Source organism: Hemicordylus capensis, chromosome 5 (genome assembly GCF_027244095.1).
Source record: "Hemicordylus capensis ecotype Gifberg chromosome 5, rHemCap1.1.pri, whole genome shotgun sequence".
NCBI classification, from domain to species: Eukaryota; Metazoa; Chordata; class Lepidosauria; order Squamata; family Cordylidae; genus Hemicordylus; species Hemicordylus capensis.
The window spans coordinates 85,812,963-85,829,066 of NC_069661.1; the positions used below are offsets into that span (position 1 = coordinate 85,812,963).

The 16,104-nt window shown below is 39.5% G+C and overlaps 2 protein-coding genes across 13 annotated transcripts in view; one reads left to right on the forward strand and one right to left on the reverse strand.

Moving 5' to 3' along the window:
* Nucleotides 1-16,104, forward strand: part of ING2 (inhibitor of growth family member 2) — a 38,629-nt gene that overhangs the window by 15,306 nt on the left and 7,219 nt on the right. The window contains exon 3 of the mRNA XM_053254716.1: nt 12,148-12,199. Coding sequence (XP_053110691.1) covers nt 12,148-12,193 — 46 coding nt within the window. The 3' untranslated portion in view covers nt 12,194-12,199. The remainder of the gene's footprint in view (nt 1-12,147; nt 12,200-16,104) is intronic.
* LOC128326880 (NACHT domain- and WD repeat-containing protein 1-like) overlaps nt 1-16,104 on the reverse strand; it is a 77,789-nt gene that overhangs the window by 9,384 nt on the left and 52,301 nt on the right. For 5 of the 12 annotated variants that reach the window (XM_053254706.1, XM_053254705.1, XM_053254704.1 and 2 more), the window contains 9 exons: nt 15,380-15,508; nt 14,111-14,358; nt 12,084-12,252; nt 10,367-10,568; nt 10,034-10,164; nt 9,539-9,699; nt 7,033-7,187; nt 4,298-4,504; nt 2,190-2,284 (listed from right to left, as the gene is read on the reverse strand). In XM_053254706.1, the coding sequence (XP_053110681.1) occupies nt 2,190-2,284; nt 4,298-4,504; nt 7,033-7,187; nt 9,539-9,699; nt 10,034-10,164; nt 10,367-10,568; nt 12,084-12,252; nt 14,111-14,358; nt 15,380-15,508 (1,497 nt within the window). Of the gene's footprint in view, nt 1-1,720; nt 1,746-2,189; nt 2,285-4,297; nt 4,505-7,032; nt 7,188-9,538; nt 9,700-10,033; nt 10,165-10,366; nt 10,569-12,083; nt 12,253-14,110; nt 14,359-15,379; nt 15,509-16,104 lie in introns of those variants that run through there. The other 7 variants (XM_053254708.1, XM_053254707.1, XM_053254710.1 and 4 more) reach the window with 7 other exon arrangements.

Genomic DNA, 16,104 nt, shown 5'->3' on the forward strand with positions numbered 1-16,104 from the left:
AATTTAGGACCAACTAACAGAAGTACTTTTTCACAGAATGCATAATCAACTTTTGGAATTCTCTGCCACAAGATGTGGTGACAGCCAACAACCTGGATGGCTTTAAGAGGGGTTTGGATAACTTCATTGGAGGAGAGGTCTATCAATGGCCACTAGTCGGAGGGCTATAGACCACCTCCAGCCTCAAAGGCAGGATGTCTCCGAGTACCAGTTGCATGGAAGTAATAGCAGGAGAGAGGGCATGCACTTAGCTCCTGCCTATAATCTTCCAGCGGCATCTGGTGGGCCACTGTGTGAAACAGGATACTGGACTAGATGGGTCTTTGGCCTGATCCAGCAGGGCTGTTCTTACATGTTGTATAATGCTACCAGGTGTGTTTTGGTTTTTGTGTGTCTGATCACTGATCATAAATAAAGTTTCTTCTTCTGTTAGTAACAGTTATACAGCAACCATTCACGGCTCAAATCAAAGGTAATTTATGCTCTTTATTTTTAATATAAGCTGTACATTGATTTTAAAAGATCAGTTTATTTGAGATGTACAAATGTGGTAAATATACAATTTATAATAATGTTCTGTATATTCAAACTGTGTGCTGTGTTTGTATTTTTCTATTTGAGAGATATTTTTACACTTTAATTTATGGATGTAAGCTGCCTTGAATTTCCTGAAAAATGTGGGGGTGAGGGTGGGGACAGAGAGAATAAATATGAAAACAAGGAAACATACAAACATGTGCATAGGTGGTTTCATAATAAACAGTGGAGTTGACATAGCATGAATTGAAAATGATTTGTAGGGATCAACAATGACAGATGCTACTGTGAAAGGTAAACATGAGTGATGAGCAATAGATGAACATTTGATGGCTTCTCAGGCTCTCTTCATTCTGTATATGGTGCATTTACTGTGCTCAGTCCAGATATGAGAAATTCTTATCCAAGAAGCTGTTGAAAGCCTACAGGCAGCATGTACCGGAGTGTGTGTGTGGGGGGGGGGGCGCCAGGGCACATTTGAAGGTTGTTAATGAGAACAAGTTTTTTAGCCACATAGTGTATTTTTTAAAAAAATGAATGGTTATGATGCAGGTAACTCTTCCTATTGCCAAGGTCATGTTGCTATAAATGCAGATGGTATTAGACTCAAGTTCGTTAAAGCAGTGACAGGCAGTTAGCATCTTTGTCTATCTTCCCTTGGTACACTTGTGAAATACTTCTTTGTCTGTAATAAGCACCACCATGCATTCATGATACCCCTGTATCTGGCAGAGATGCAGAGTATGCCACTGTCAAGTCCAGAGTTATTTGCAGTGTTTTGTTGTTGTTGTTGTTGTTTTTACAAAGAAACTGAATTGCTAATAAACATGATACCATTCTGTGCTGAACATAAATACGGAATGGTATTTATGTACTACAGATAAAATAAATAATAAAAGATCAAAGTGTGTCAACATATAGAAAAAGTGTTTGATTCATTTTTTTTCAGACATATATATATTTCCCATCTTTCTCGGGATAGTCAAGGCAGCTTACAATTCCTGAAGTTAAAATCATTTTTTAAAAAAACAAAAAACCCAAAAGAAATACAGTAAAATGAAAAAACAAAAAAATGGACAGGCTTTCTCATATCATGCATATAGCACATTTGCATACAGTACATTAATGGTTTTTTAAAAAAATCAATTTGCACCTTAGATGAAAATCAAGAGCATAAAGTTACCTTTAATTTAAGCTATGAATGGCCGCTAGAAGATAATAAATAACAGAGATATAGCCAATAGAGACCAATCTATGGTACAATAATGTGGCATTTGATTGCTTTTGTTGGCTTGACAATGTGTATATTCCAATTCTGGGGGGAAGATCTTCAAGAACCATACCCCTATATTGTACAGCAAATTCCCCAGGGAATCCACTTTTCTTACCACTTGCTTCTGGACTTCAAAGAATCACTTTGTCTAACTATATTCTTCACATTCATTTCAATTTATTGTAAGCAACATGGGCTTGACTGTCTCATGATCTTATGGTTGAAAAAGTCTAAAATTTGACATATTGGTCTTACAAATATCTCTAACTATCTTTGATGCCAAAACTCTACTAGCAATCTGTTCTCAAAGGAACTGAAGGATTTACTACACAAACATATTGTATGCATGAAAAACTATCAGACTTGGCATTGTACTTACTTGTTTTCAAGCATCACTCCAAAAATTATTCTACCAGCATCAGCAGTAATGGCTGTGCAGCAGACATTTGGCTCATTTTTTAATCTTTTCCTAACCTAAACGTTCAGGGAGAGGGTGGAAAAAAACTATTAAGTATTTGCTAAATTATAACATTTGTTTTCTTCTGCCTTTAGAGACCAACTTAAAGCGAAAAAAAGGAAAGATTGTGCCATTGAGTCAGTGTCAACTCCTAGCAACCACAGAACCATGTGGTTTTTTTGGTAGAATACAGGAGGAGTTTACTATTGCCTCCTCCTGAGCAGTATGAGATTATGCCTTTCATCATCTTCCTATATCGCTGCTGCCCGATATAGGAGTTTCCCATAGTCTGGGAAACATACCAGCAGGGATTTGAACTGACAGCTTCTTGCTCCCTAGGCAAGTTACTTCCCCACTGTGCCATTAGGTAGCTAACCTCCAACATACAGATCACTTATTCTGGAGTGTAGGGCTAGCCTTTCTAGTGAGCAAATACAGATAGCTGCCAATTGCCTCCAGTGACTGTTGCTGGTGTCTGTCTTATGTTTCTTTTAGATTGTGAGCCCTTTGGGGACAGGGATCCATCTTATTTATTTATTATTACTCTGTGTAAACCGCCCTGAGCCATTTTTGGTAGCGCGGTATAGAAATCGAATTAATAATGATAATAACAACAACAACAAACAGTAAGTGCCGCCTTTGTAAAGAAGCAGATGAAACAGTGGACCACCTAATCAGCTGTTGTAAAAAGATCGCACAGACTGACTACAAACAAAGGCATGGCAAGGCAGCAGGGGTGATACACTGGAACATCTGCAAAAAATACAAGCTACCTGTAGCCAAAGATTGGCGGGGCCATAAAATTGAAAAAAAAATGTAGAAAATGAAGATGCAAAAATATAATGGGACTTCTGACTACAAACAGACAAACATCTGCCACACAATACACCAGATATACTGTAGTCAAGAAGAAGAAAAAACAAGTTAAAATAATCAACATAGCAATACCAAGGGATTCCAGAATAGACGAAAAAGAAACAGAAAAAAATCACAAAATACAAAGATCTATAAATTGAAATTGAAAGGTTGTGGCAGAAAAAGACCAAAATAATCCCAGTGGTAATTGGCGCCCTGGGTGCAGTCCCAAAAGACCTTGAAGAGCACCTCAACACCACAGGGGTCACAGAAAGCATCATCAGCCAATTACAAAAAGCAACTTTACTGGGAACAGCCTATATTCTGCGACGATATCTATAATAACAGCAACAACATTGATAATAAAATTCAGCCATCCCAGGTCCTTGGGAAGGACTCGATGTCTGGAGAAAACAAACCAGTCAATAATATCTGTCTGACTGTGTAAATAAATAAATTATTAAACAATAATAATAATAATTAATAAATAGCAGCAGTAATTCATTGAGAAAAATGTTGCTCCTGCATTTCCCATTCTTCTGGTGCTTTGTTGGCAGTGCTAATGCTACTACTATTAATATTTACATGCTGTGTTTCAACAAAAGTTCTCAAAACAGTTTACACAGAAAAAGTAGTAATATAGCTGTCCTAAAAGAGCTCACGAACTCAAAAGAAACAAGGTAGACACCAGCAACAACCACTGGAGGGTGCTGGGATTGAATAGGTTTAGTTTCTCTCCCCTGCTTAAATACAAGAGAATCACTACTTTAAAAGGTGCTTTCCCCCTCATTTAGCAGGGCACACATTCTACCTCTTTGTACTTCCAAAGTTTAGAGAAGAGCCTGCATGCCCAGGAGTCAGTATCCCATTCATGGAAGATCATATGCTGAAGGAAGCCTGGACGGCCTAGAAGCCTGGCTTGGAGGAGGATGGGTGACAAGAAAACATCACCCCCAGAACTTTTCAAACTGGGAATATTTTCCATAACTAATTTCAAATGCTGTAAGTGGAGCTTTTAAGTGGAGAGGACAGCAATACAAATCACATTTGTTTCATTTGTTTGCAAACCATTCACCATTCACTTGTAACTATTCCACGTCATATGGTGGGGGGGGTATTCCACAACTGAAAAGCTGACTATTATACCCCTGCAAAAAATATTTTAGAAATGGTACCTTTCCTGTAGCTAAATTCCACAGTGTTACATAGCTGATTTTCTCCTCCTCGCTGTAATTGGAGAGCACCAGATAATGGCCACTGTAGGTCAAGCTGGCATTGTGTAAGAAAAGCATGGATTCTCTACTCTCAAGTGTATGGATATGGGACATGCTTTCCAAGCTGAACACTGACAAGTGATGGGCGTAGTAAGAACAAACAGCTACCTAAAATAAGGGAATGGTTATTTGGATCTTGGGTCAGATACTTGAGTGCTTTAATAAAATAAAGGTTTAGTTCAATTATTCTCTTTTCATAATCTTTATACAACTGCAACAAACAGCTCTATAGAAAAAGTTAACTTCCAGAAAGCAGCCGAATGCCTAAGAGCCAGGCAAAGCTACAGTAAGTGACCAAAGGAGGTTGTTATACAGAAATTAAAGGGTAAATGGCAGACTTTGGCCAGATGATGACTTTGGAAGTGATGATGTCACCTTTATTTGTCTGAGGGTCTGGCAGAAATCCTACTCTCTTCATATACCAGCAGTTATATTCTCTCTTCTGCACTGCATCATATGCCCTTTGAGGATTAATACATTTTTGCAAAGGTAGGAGTATTCCTGGAGTGATGCAATGGCAACACTCCTTAAAAATAAAAGATGACCAATATAGCAGGGCCATAGCCAAACACTCCACTTTAATATTAATGCTACCCATGTTCAATACTCGCACTAATAAAGCGCTATGCATCCACCCATATATTTTCTATATACAGTATTGTCCAAGCTATCTAACATATTTCCAAATGTGAGTTGGTTGCACTTGCTCCAAAATCCATACTCCCCACCCCCACCCTTCCTGAACATTTAAAGGTTTAACGTAAACTTCATCCCCTTACAGAAAAGCGCCTCCTCAGAAGCTCAAGTTACTTTAAATTAACCTTAAAATAAATGCCACCGTTTCAATGAAGAGAAGCTCCTCTGGAAAAGCAAGCAGCCAGCAGTATTCTACTGTTCTATATTTCAGGTCCCCACCACCTTTCCTTTTCACACTGCTGATGTCAGCTAGCGACATCTACTGACCATCTAAGAAACTGCATCACTAATGCTCAAAACCACAGTTAAAAATACATACAGCTGCCTACAATGGGGAAAATATATAACAAAAAAACATGACACATACAACCAACAACAGTCACCAACCCAGAATCTCAGTATTTCAGCAGACTACACAGTCCCTACTATGAAGAAGTAATTACAAATTAAATGCAAGCAAAAAACCCTGCAAAATTCAAACAGTAACAACTATTGTGAGGGGGATGTGCTGATTAGATAAGCATAACAAGTACAGTAATGTCAGACATGAATGCAAAGAGAGCTACACAACTAGGGCGCACTGCGCAGCAGGGAAGAGAAGTGGAGCAGAGCCAGGCTATGAGCAAAGGGAGTATTTTCCCTCAGGTCCCCTTACTGCAGAGTAGACTCATAGAGAAAACTCAAAAATACTCCTTGCTTTTCATTTCTAGAGAGCTTCGTCTGCAGTTGCCACCAGCTTGTCTGGTGGCTATGCAGGGACTGGCCTTCTCTGTTGCTGCCCCGAGACTCTGGAATGTGTTCCCTGCTGAAATAAGAGCCTCCCCATCTCTGACAACTTTTAAAAAGTCTCTAAAGACATACTTTTTCAGCAAAGCTTTTTAACTGGACTGTGGTTTTTAATTGTTATGGTTTTCATTTTAATCTGTTTTATGTTGTTGTAAACTGCCCAGAGGCGGAAGTTTGAGACAGTGTACAAATTTGGAAAATAAATAAATAAATAAATAATATATATACAGTATATATATATTTCTTACAGGCACTTCAGCTAGTAATAATAATAATAATGATAATGCTTAAGTCTATAAAAGAAAACAAGATACTCTGCATCATAAAACAGAATTAACAACAAAACCCTGCCCCTGTTTATTGTAAATTTAAATAAACAGACAACATGAGGAATATCTAGTTTCTTACTCACTATTTACTACATCAGTCTCATCATTTATGACTGGAGTATCTTTGGGCATACGCTGACTAGCCCAATTCAATGTATGTAGGATGAGAGCAGGCATGAATGTGTCTTTCCCCCACTATCTGGTGTCTCATCATCCAATTATGCCAGGGGGAGTTCATTCAAACCACCCTTCAATGTATGGTTCAGATGAATTACCACTTGTGCACTTAGGCAATGACACAGCAAGTGAGGGGAGATGTACATGTCCATATAATTCTCTCTCATATGATTACAGCAGTTGGTTCAGAGTATCATCCAAACCAGATCAACATGTTAAAATATGGTGGCTGACATACTGCGCAGAACCCCACTGATAGAAATGTGGGGCATGTGGTTATTCGGTCCTCCAAATTGTGTCCATGCTATGCTATGGAGCTCAGACAAGTTCCATGGCTGCTAAAAAATAACAGGAGCAAGTCACTTCAGCACTGATACTATTACTAGTAGCCACCAAGCTTCTCTGAGCTTCATAGCAAGTGCAGACATGGTTTGGAGAAGGACGGAGAGGGCATGTGTGCCCTGCATTTCCATCAGCAGGGTTCTGCTTGGCATTTGACTCCTTAATTTATAGGCATACATGCTTGAGATTCCAGTAGTTGCACAACTTCATTACTCAAAAGTTTACAATCTGAAATGGATTAACATATACCATGTTTGAAAGGCACTGGCATTAAATAATATACAGTGCTGAAACACTGCTTCTCACCTGCTCATCTCCACTCAGAAGGTACTGGTCAATAGCGTGGCTCTTCTCATTAGCAAGTTCTTGTAGCTTCTCCATCATAATTTCTGCTGCTTTTTCCTGCCTCCTTTTCTTTCCAGACTTCGTTTCGTTTCGCTTTTCCCAGGGGTGCCACAATGCTGACATATCAGGGATATAAATATATATAATATGCATACAACTTGTTTTTACTGGAGGATTTAAATAGCTGTAAATCACCTTGGGTGTTTTGGTTATTATTAGATATAAATTAATGTTGACATTTACAGATGGGAGATTAGGCCCAGACCCAAAGTGCTACTTCAGGCTCACCCAAAGGGCTGCATATGTTCAATGGAATTTTTTTTTACTTTGAATGATAAACCCTAATGCTAAATTACAAACTGATTTTGAATTTCCCCTCAGTTTTACAGTCAGTGTGCATGTACACATGAGCGTGCTGACGTTTGCAGGAAAATACATTTCAATAGCTCTGTGAGTGTGCTGTACTTAATTCTGTGGATCCTTCCTGGCCATAGCTTTTGGTCATGCTTTGGTAAGGTAATTCTGATGCAAATGGGAATAAACCTCTCTAGACAATTTGGAGATGAAGGATTTTGAGCAATAAAAGCATAGCTGTTCTTTTGTTGCAGGGCATCTTAGTACCTTCACCCAAAGTAGCACTGTTGTTGCTGGAATATCACATCTCCCCAGCACTCAAACTGACATTTTGTTTTTAATGGGGGCAAGGGATTCTCCTCACCCTCACAGCATCACAAATGCAACTGTGTGCTTTATGGGCTGGGCTGGTATAAAAAGTACCTATTGGATAGTGCCCATGTTGTCATTAGTTACAAGTATCATGGTACTGCCCCTGCACCCATGCCAACAGCTGGATGTGAACCTTGTTTTACATGGGGTGGTGCTGCCCCCAAAGGAGCTTGTTCGTGATTTGGGGGTCCTTTTGGACTCACGCCTCATGCTTGAACAGCAGGTGGAGGCTGCAGCCAGAAATGCTTTTGCCCAGCTTCATCTGATTCGCCAATTACGCCCTTACCTTGATCGGCAGGCATTAATGACAGTGACCCATGCCCTTGTTATCTCCAGCTTAGATTATTGTAACGCTCTCTATCTAGGGTTACCTTTGAGAACGACTGGGAAGCTACAACAGGTCAAGAATGCAGTGGCTCGCCTACTCATGGGTGCCAAAAAATATGACAGGGTAACACCTCTCCTGCAGTCATTGCGCTGATTGCCTATTCGCTTCCGAGTTCGATTTAAGGTCCTGGTTTTGACCTTGAAAGCCTTGTGGGGTTTGGCGCCTGTCTATTTAAAGACCCACCTCTCACATCCAGTTACATCCTGGCAGGTTAGATAATCTCAGATTGCCCTTTTGTCGGTCCCTGATTTCCGAGACGTTTGGGGTGCTAGGACCTGTGAAAGGGCCTTTTCATTTGCTGCCCCACTTCTCTGGAACTCCCTTCCCCTTCAGATTTGTTTAGCCCCTTCCTTACTGATTTTTAAATCTCTATTGGAGACTTTTCTTTTTCGCCAGGCTTTTGCCCTGTAGTTTACCTATTTGTTTTTTCCCCTTTTTTGTTAGTTACTTTAGTTTTTAATTTAGAAGGTAATTTTTAATGTTGTCTTGTTTTGAATGTTTTTGTGCACTGCCCGGAGTCCTCAGAGTGGGCAGTATATCAAATGTTTCTAATAAATAAATAAATAAAAATGGGTAAAAGATTCAGTGCAGCAACCTCTTTAAAATGATGTGAGAGTATCGTGATAAAGTAATCATCATGATCTTTGTACTCAGAGTATGTTTTTAAAACACAAAATAATAGGAAACTTTATGTAACACTACAGTAACAGGAAAGCTGTTTTATAATCAGCATTTTTAAAAGCCATGAGCTGTTTAACATTCTAGCTCTCAAAACCACAGGTAGCATCCACAACTGTCCTGGAACAGAATTCTTACTCCAAAGCAAGAACTTGAACTCCAGGACCAGCATTCTTGCTCCAAACTAAGGACAACTGAGGATGTTATCCCATGTGAATTGCTGTAAACTATCCAGCTACTAAAGTAGCTCACAATTAAATTAGCAGTTCTGACCCTGGATTACATCTGAGAAATCAAGTTCAGCCAGCCACACACACACACACACACACCACAGTACTCAAACAACTAGCTGGTTTTAAAAACAAAAAACCTTGCATCCTATTCTGTATCTCTGGTATGTATGTACATGCCTTTGAGTTTCCACACAACATGAAAATAAGGTAATAATCTTACCTTAATTTGTCTTACAGTTTACTTCATAGCTTAATTTCTGCTCTATACTTAAACAGAATGTTCAGGGTAAATTTAAGAATATCCTCTTGTGTTTACCAAGGAATTATCTTAATATACGGTGCATGCTTTTGTTCCTATTGCTCATTGCTAATCCTTATAACACTATCATTTTCTGTTGCAGCAGTACTATATGGACTTATATTAGAATGAAATGTTTGAAACCTGTTGTTCCATTAGACAAGATTCCATTGTACAGCTTTATATTTTCCTTGGACAAGGAATAACTAGATTGAGCAGCTTGCAAACAAAACTTGTCCTTGTATTCTGCCCTTATTCGATGCTTAATAAATCCAGTTTCCAAATTCCAGGTGATAAAATGGTCTCTGAAAATATAGCATACTTATGAATAAGAAAAAGCAAACAGGACTTCTGACAAAATGACTTTCTAAATCTACAAAAAGATTGCAGTATTTGTTTTATCTAAAGACATACAAGGAAACTAAACACAATCTGTTTTAGATTATAATTTATTCTGCAATTACAAATAAACAGGTTGTTCGCCTATAACTTATGCTCTGGTAGAGATTCTAGTCCCAGTCACATAACAAACAAAACATCTCATTTGACCATAGGTAATCCAATGTAAATTGTGCACAGTGTGGGAAAAAGCAACAACAAAATACTATATTACTTTCTCATGAGCTGCAAAAACATTACCTGTTCTCTGAAAGACCAAGTAGAAGGCCTCCTTCAAGGATCCTGTATTCTTTATGTGGGCAAGGAGTGATATAAAGGCCTGTTTGTTTCTTTATGTACTTCTTTTTCAGGAGATCATATACTAACAGGGTCTGGAATGTCACAAAACACATCTCTGCTTTCAGTAAGGAATAACATATATTATTTATTTATTTATTGAATTTTTATACCGCCCTTCCTAATTTGGCTCAGGGCGAAATTAACAGTTACTTTTTCTTAACAGTATCTGGTTTACTGCCAATAACTGAAAAGAAAAAAAAATCAGTATTTTCAGAACAAAACTATGTTTGTTACCTGGAAAATGGGTTGTGGGGGATCTGCAAAGGAGGCCACTCCTTTGTCTGTAAGGACAAAAAGTTTCATGTCTCGAACCAGCACAATGTCCGTATTCTCTATTAGCCCTCTCTCCACTCTCACAGCATTGTGTTTACACTTTGATTTCACAATGTTCCACACTGTTATGATTCCTGGACTCTTATTTTGGCACACAGCATACCTTGGGAGAGATTGAAATGAATAGCATTGTTACTGATATGTTGCAAAGGTTCTGCAAATGTTACTTCTGGGCCAGTGGGAGGTGTGCATAGGATGGTAGGAAACATAGGGAACTGCCATATACTGAGTCAGACCATTGGTCTATCTAGCTCAGTATTGTCTTCACAGACTGGCAGCGGCTTCTCCAAGGTTGCAGGCAGGAATCTCTCTCAACCCTATCTTGGAGAAGCCAGGGAGGGAACTTGAAACCTTATGATCTTCCCAGAGCCGTTTCATCCCCGAGGGGAATATCTTGCAGTGCTCACACATCAAGTCTCCCATTCATATGCAACCAGGGCAGACCCTGCTTAGCTATGGGGACAAGTCATGCTTGCTACCACAAGACCAGCGCTGGGAGGAGGAATTCCTGGTAGTTCCCCGCTACTTGTAGAACACACCTCTATTATTATTATTTTTTTAACATTTTAGTGCATTTAAAGATGGGTGTTAATTTTACATGGCAGTTCTTAACTTGTCTCATGCTGTGGAATTAGGCTAAGAATTGCAATATAAATCTGTGCAATTGGTTGATGCTCTGCCCTCAAGGCTGTTCCCCAATGCTGTCATAAGTTGCACCCCTATTGACCGATTCATTAACATGAAAAGACATCCCTGCATCTTAACGACCACCTCAACAACACACAGCAGATGAACAAGAAGGACAAACTGCATGAGTTATGTTTGCATCTAATACAAAAAGATCACTGTGGTACAGAATGATACTGAAGCAGAATTGTTCTCCCTCTGACTTCTGTTCTGCATTGATAGCTCTGAACCATAGTTATTCATCTTAGATGCCCTGATTATCTGCAACATTGATATGTATCAATTACATTATATTTTACCATGTGGACATGTGTATATTGCCTGAAAAGTGCTGTGCATTGCAGGATTACACTGCATCAGTGCAGAGTCGCATAGCAATCTCTGCTTTGATTTTTTAAATGTCTAGTTCTGAAGATAAGCTTTCAAGTATTTGGGCAGCACCTGGTGAAATCTCAGAAAACACCGAGAGGAGGTCTGAGCAGGATTATTAATGGGTGAGGGGAGGTGGCCATCCCTAGAGCACTCTCTTTACAAACAAGCAACAGCAACAAATATTTATATACCGCTTTTCAACAAATGTTTCCAAAGCGGTTTACATAGAGAAATAATAAATAAATTAGATGGCTCCCTGTCCACAAAGGGGTCACAATCTAAAAAGAAACATAAGGCCTGACACCAGCAACAGTCACTGGATGTACTGTGCTGGGGGTGGGTAGGGCCAGTTACTCTCCCACTGCTAAATAAAAAAGAATCACCACGTTTAAAAGGTGCCTCTTTGGTTTATAGTCAAACTGAAATATTACAATCCAGTCTTCTGCATCAAGACCTCTGAATTTTTTCTAATTGCACGGAAAACATTAAATCTGCTTTAAAACAAAATGTTGCTCGGTGTTTAACACATTTTGAAGTGTGTCTTTTTGATTCTTCTTACCTGGGATAGCTCTCCATTGTCACAATATTCTGAATACCATTTGTTTTCTTTCCTTTGTTTGCAGAGACAGTCAAAGACTGGTCATTGATCCTGGAAGCCAAGTTCCATGATCGAAGGTAATTCTCTCCATCACAGAATGTTAAACAGTATCGAAGGTCAGAGCATACACCTACATTGTTACAATAATATAAAAACAACACTTTGTAACATTGTTCATCACATCCCAACATTCCATAGTACAACTATGATAATTTTATCACCTGAGTGTTGTATCTTCTGTGTACAGCAGTATGAACACATGCTCATGATCCTGTGAAAGGTAACTTTATTTGTGAAGCTGGATAGTGCTTGATTTCTAAAATGAAGTACCAGACAACCTACGAGCTGAAAGCCCTTTCCCTTAACCCCAGATATAATTCCAGATACAAATTTAGACTCTCCAGTGGTAAATTAGAGGCACTTTGCTTTTGTCATGCTTTAGTATGGGGTTACTAAAAGTAAGATGGTTTTGGAACCACATTGATGGACGAATACAGTAGGCCTCCTGCTGCATCTGGAAAGCAATTATAGATCTCACAGCAGCATGGACAGCGAGAATTGTTACCAGAGATAGATTTCCTAACATGACACAAGCCTGAGACTAGGAGCACCAGAGAGGTCAGTTTTGTTTTGTCAGTCTTCTCCAAAACTGGATGTTCAAAGCGAAAGGCAGTGAAGCATTATGATTGGTGGACTCAGCAAACTGAGGGGGGCACCTGAGAGGTAACTGTATCCCTGATCGCTAGCATGGCTGAGGGAGTTGTTAGTATTGCCCCCAGGCTTGACTTGTGTCTCTCTGCCTGACTTCCCTTCTTGCAGCAGCAGCAGTATAGCGTGAGAATTTCCACAGAGGTAGTAGAGAAAACAGGGAAGAACTGTCTCTTCCTCAGCCCCTTACAATGTATCTGACCCACATCTGTCATAATGATGAACATTTTGCTAGTTTCAATATTGTCCCTACTGCTCTAACTTTCATAATGCTTTAAAAACAAAAATTGACTAATATTTTATGAGCAGCACTCTTCTTAAAATTAAAACAGAAATGGTTTTTAAAACAATCAATGTGTATGTAAATATAAGCATGATCATTTTGATATTCTAGCCAGTGGGTTTTCATCCTCTATAATCCCTACATCTTCTTCCTTATTCGTCTTCCTTCTGATCCATTTTCTTGCAGCCTGTGGAAGAAATTGGTCTACATTTTAACTAATTGTGTCGTATTGATGTCAACATGTATTTGATACACACTTCAGTATACAGATATCTCTCTGTTTTTCAAATGATCATTTCCTGGTGACCTACTTGGATGGCTCACAGGGTAATGCAAATGGTTCAGCCCTGCCTGTGCTGCTGCAAGTGTCGATAACACCGCCTGTGGTGTTGTGGAACAGCCCGGCTCCACTGTGACTTAAAAATGTACAGTTGTAGTTGTGTGATGCTACATCCACTTGAAATAATGGGTGTAGTGTTGTGCAACTGCGACTGTGCAATTTTAAGTTGCAGTGAAACAGGGCTGTCCTTCAACACTGCGGGTGGTATTTTAAATACTCACAGTGGCACTGGTGATACTGAACTGCCTGCATTGCCCTACACAGCATGTGAGTCAATGTTTTTTGGAGTCACATAGTTGTTACATCCTGGCAGGTGGCGCAGTGGTAAAACTGCTGCCCTGTAACCAGAAGGTTACAAGTTCGATCCTGACCAGGGGCTCAAGGTTGACTCAGCCTTCCATCCTTCCGAGGTTGGTAAAATGAGTACCCAGAATGTTGGGGGCAATATGCTAAATCATTGTAAACCACTTAGAGAGCTCTGGCTATAAAGCGGTATATAAATGTAAGAGCTATTGCTATTGCTATATTCAAGTTGCCTCTGTATTTGGATATTTTTCTCTTGTTTTCATTGTTGACTGGTGCATCCATCTTGCTTCTAGACCCTTATAAAACACCACTGCTGTATAGAGTTTTGAGCTCCTTAGAACAGTTGCTCACCATCAATTGGCACTGAAGAAAATTTAGCCAAATGTTTGTGGTCTTCGGACTCCAGATTCCATGATATTATTTCAGTAGTATTGGTGTTTGGGATGGGGCTGAATGCCACCAGGTGTGAGCCCAAATGATTCACAGCAAAAATGTGAATATAATCATTGCAGCATCCCTTCAGGCTGTGAGCAAAGGCAAAGGTGTGGACACTGTAGAGCTCTATATGCACAATCTCCCGCTGTTTCATGAAGGGACACCTGCAATGAAAGAGTGAGTGTTGGATGGTTTGGGTTAATAGATATTAGAATTGCCATTAATGAGTCTGTCTAAAATGCAGTTGTGTTACGAAGCATGTGGAAATATGTCTACAGGAGCCAGTGAAGGTCTAGTAAGCTGAACTTGGATCTAAGAGGCCTCTGACATCGACTCATTTTGTGGGCTTAAGCAAATTACTATCAGCTTCAGTTCCCTTGCCTACAAAATAATTTGTAACAAGCTTTATAAACAACATTTTATTGGCTCAGATACCCCACTATTGTGTTACCCTCCTCACCGGTGGGGTAAATTGCTATTAGTGATCTTTGGTACAAATGGTCAACAACTATTGATTATTAAGGTTGCTACAAATTAGAAGTAATAATCAGTGGCAGTACTAACTGAAAAAGACTAAAGACTAATTATTACTTCTAATTTGTAGCAAGCTTAATAAGCAATAGTTTGTTGACCATTTGTACCAAAAATCACTAATAGCAATTTACCCCACCGGTGAGAAGGGTAACACAATAGTGGGGTATCCGAGCCAATAAAATGTTGTTTATAAAGCTTGCTACAAATGATTTTGTAGGCGGGGGAACTGAAGCTGATAGTAATTTGCTTAAGCCCACAAAATGAGTCGATGTCAGAGCTGCCATGTAGCTTGTTAAACTGGACATTTTCAAACTAATAAGCTTTCTGAAAAACTTATCAGGATTCTGAAAGGTTAACAAAGATAACTCTAGTATTCACGTTAATCTCAGATCTAGTGAAAGGGAAATATTTTTAAAAGGAGATCAATCCGAAGAGCCATGAAATAGGTATGCGTGAAAATTAGGCTGTTGGGGATGTGATCTTCCTTACAGAGAGAACCACCACATCATCTAAATGACTTCTTACAGTAACTATTACCAAGTCCCAGGACATAGACTAAGAATTCTTCACGGAAGATGCAGTGGCAGGTAGAGATCCAGTTGGTTAAAAGAACAGAGTTATTCTTTAGTGTCTGAGTAGAACATTCACTACCTGAAAATCACCAGGAAATATTCCTTAGTTACAGCCACATCCTCAGCAGCTGCCATTGGCTCTTGGCTTTTCAATATAGCAACTATTTCCCCCTTTTTGCCACTAAAGACCATGGCTTCATTTCCACTCCTGCAAAAGAGAGGGGAGAAAATATTTATGGGAGCTCTGATGCTATGGAACAAGTTCATAGAAAGCAGTCATGCTCAGATAAAGCCACATTTGGTCTGCATATATGTACATGTGACTCTCTAAAAGTGGTGAAAAGCAACAAGAATTTTTGTTCTGAATTTTTAGAGCCAACAAGAAGAAAAATCGAAAGAGCAAAACCTAAAAACCTAAAGATATACTTGTTGGAAGAAGTTCCAAAGGCAGCAGATGGGTTCCAAGAATCCAGCCCCCCCCCAGTTTCTGAGGGCCCCCCAGCTTCACCCCTCCCTATTTTCTTCATTATCTCTCCCACTCCGAGGGGCCATGGGGAGAGGGGTGAACACGGCCACCCTGGTCCACTCCCTGTGTCTGACCTGATTCCCCTTTGTTAGACTGTACTCTCAGGTTTCATCTCTCACCTGAAATACTTCCGTCTTCTTCCTTCCCCTGCAACTCATGTAGCTAGCAGCTAAGCATGTAGGCACTCTCCCTCTCTATCCAGCATGCATTTCCCTATATAAATCTCTTTACTTTGAACCTTAATTCCATGTCTGCAGCAACTCTTAATTAGCAGTGCT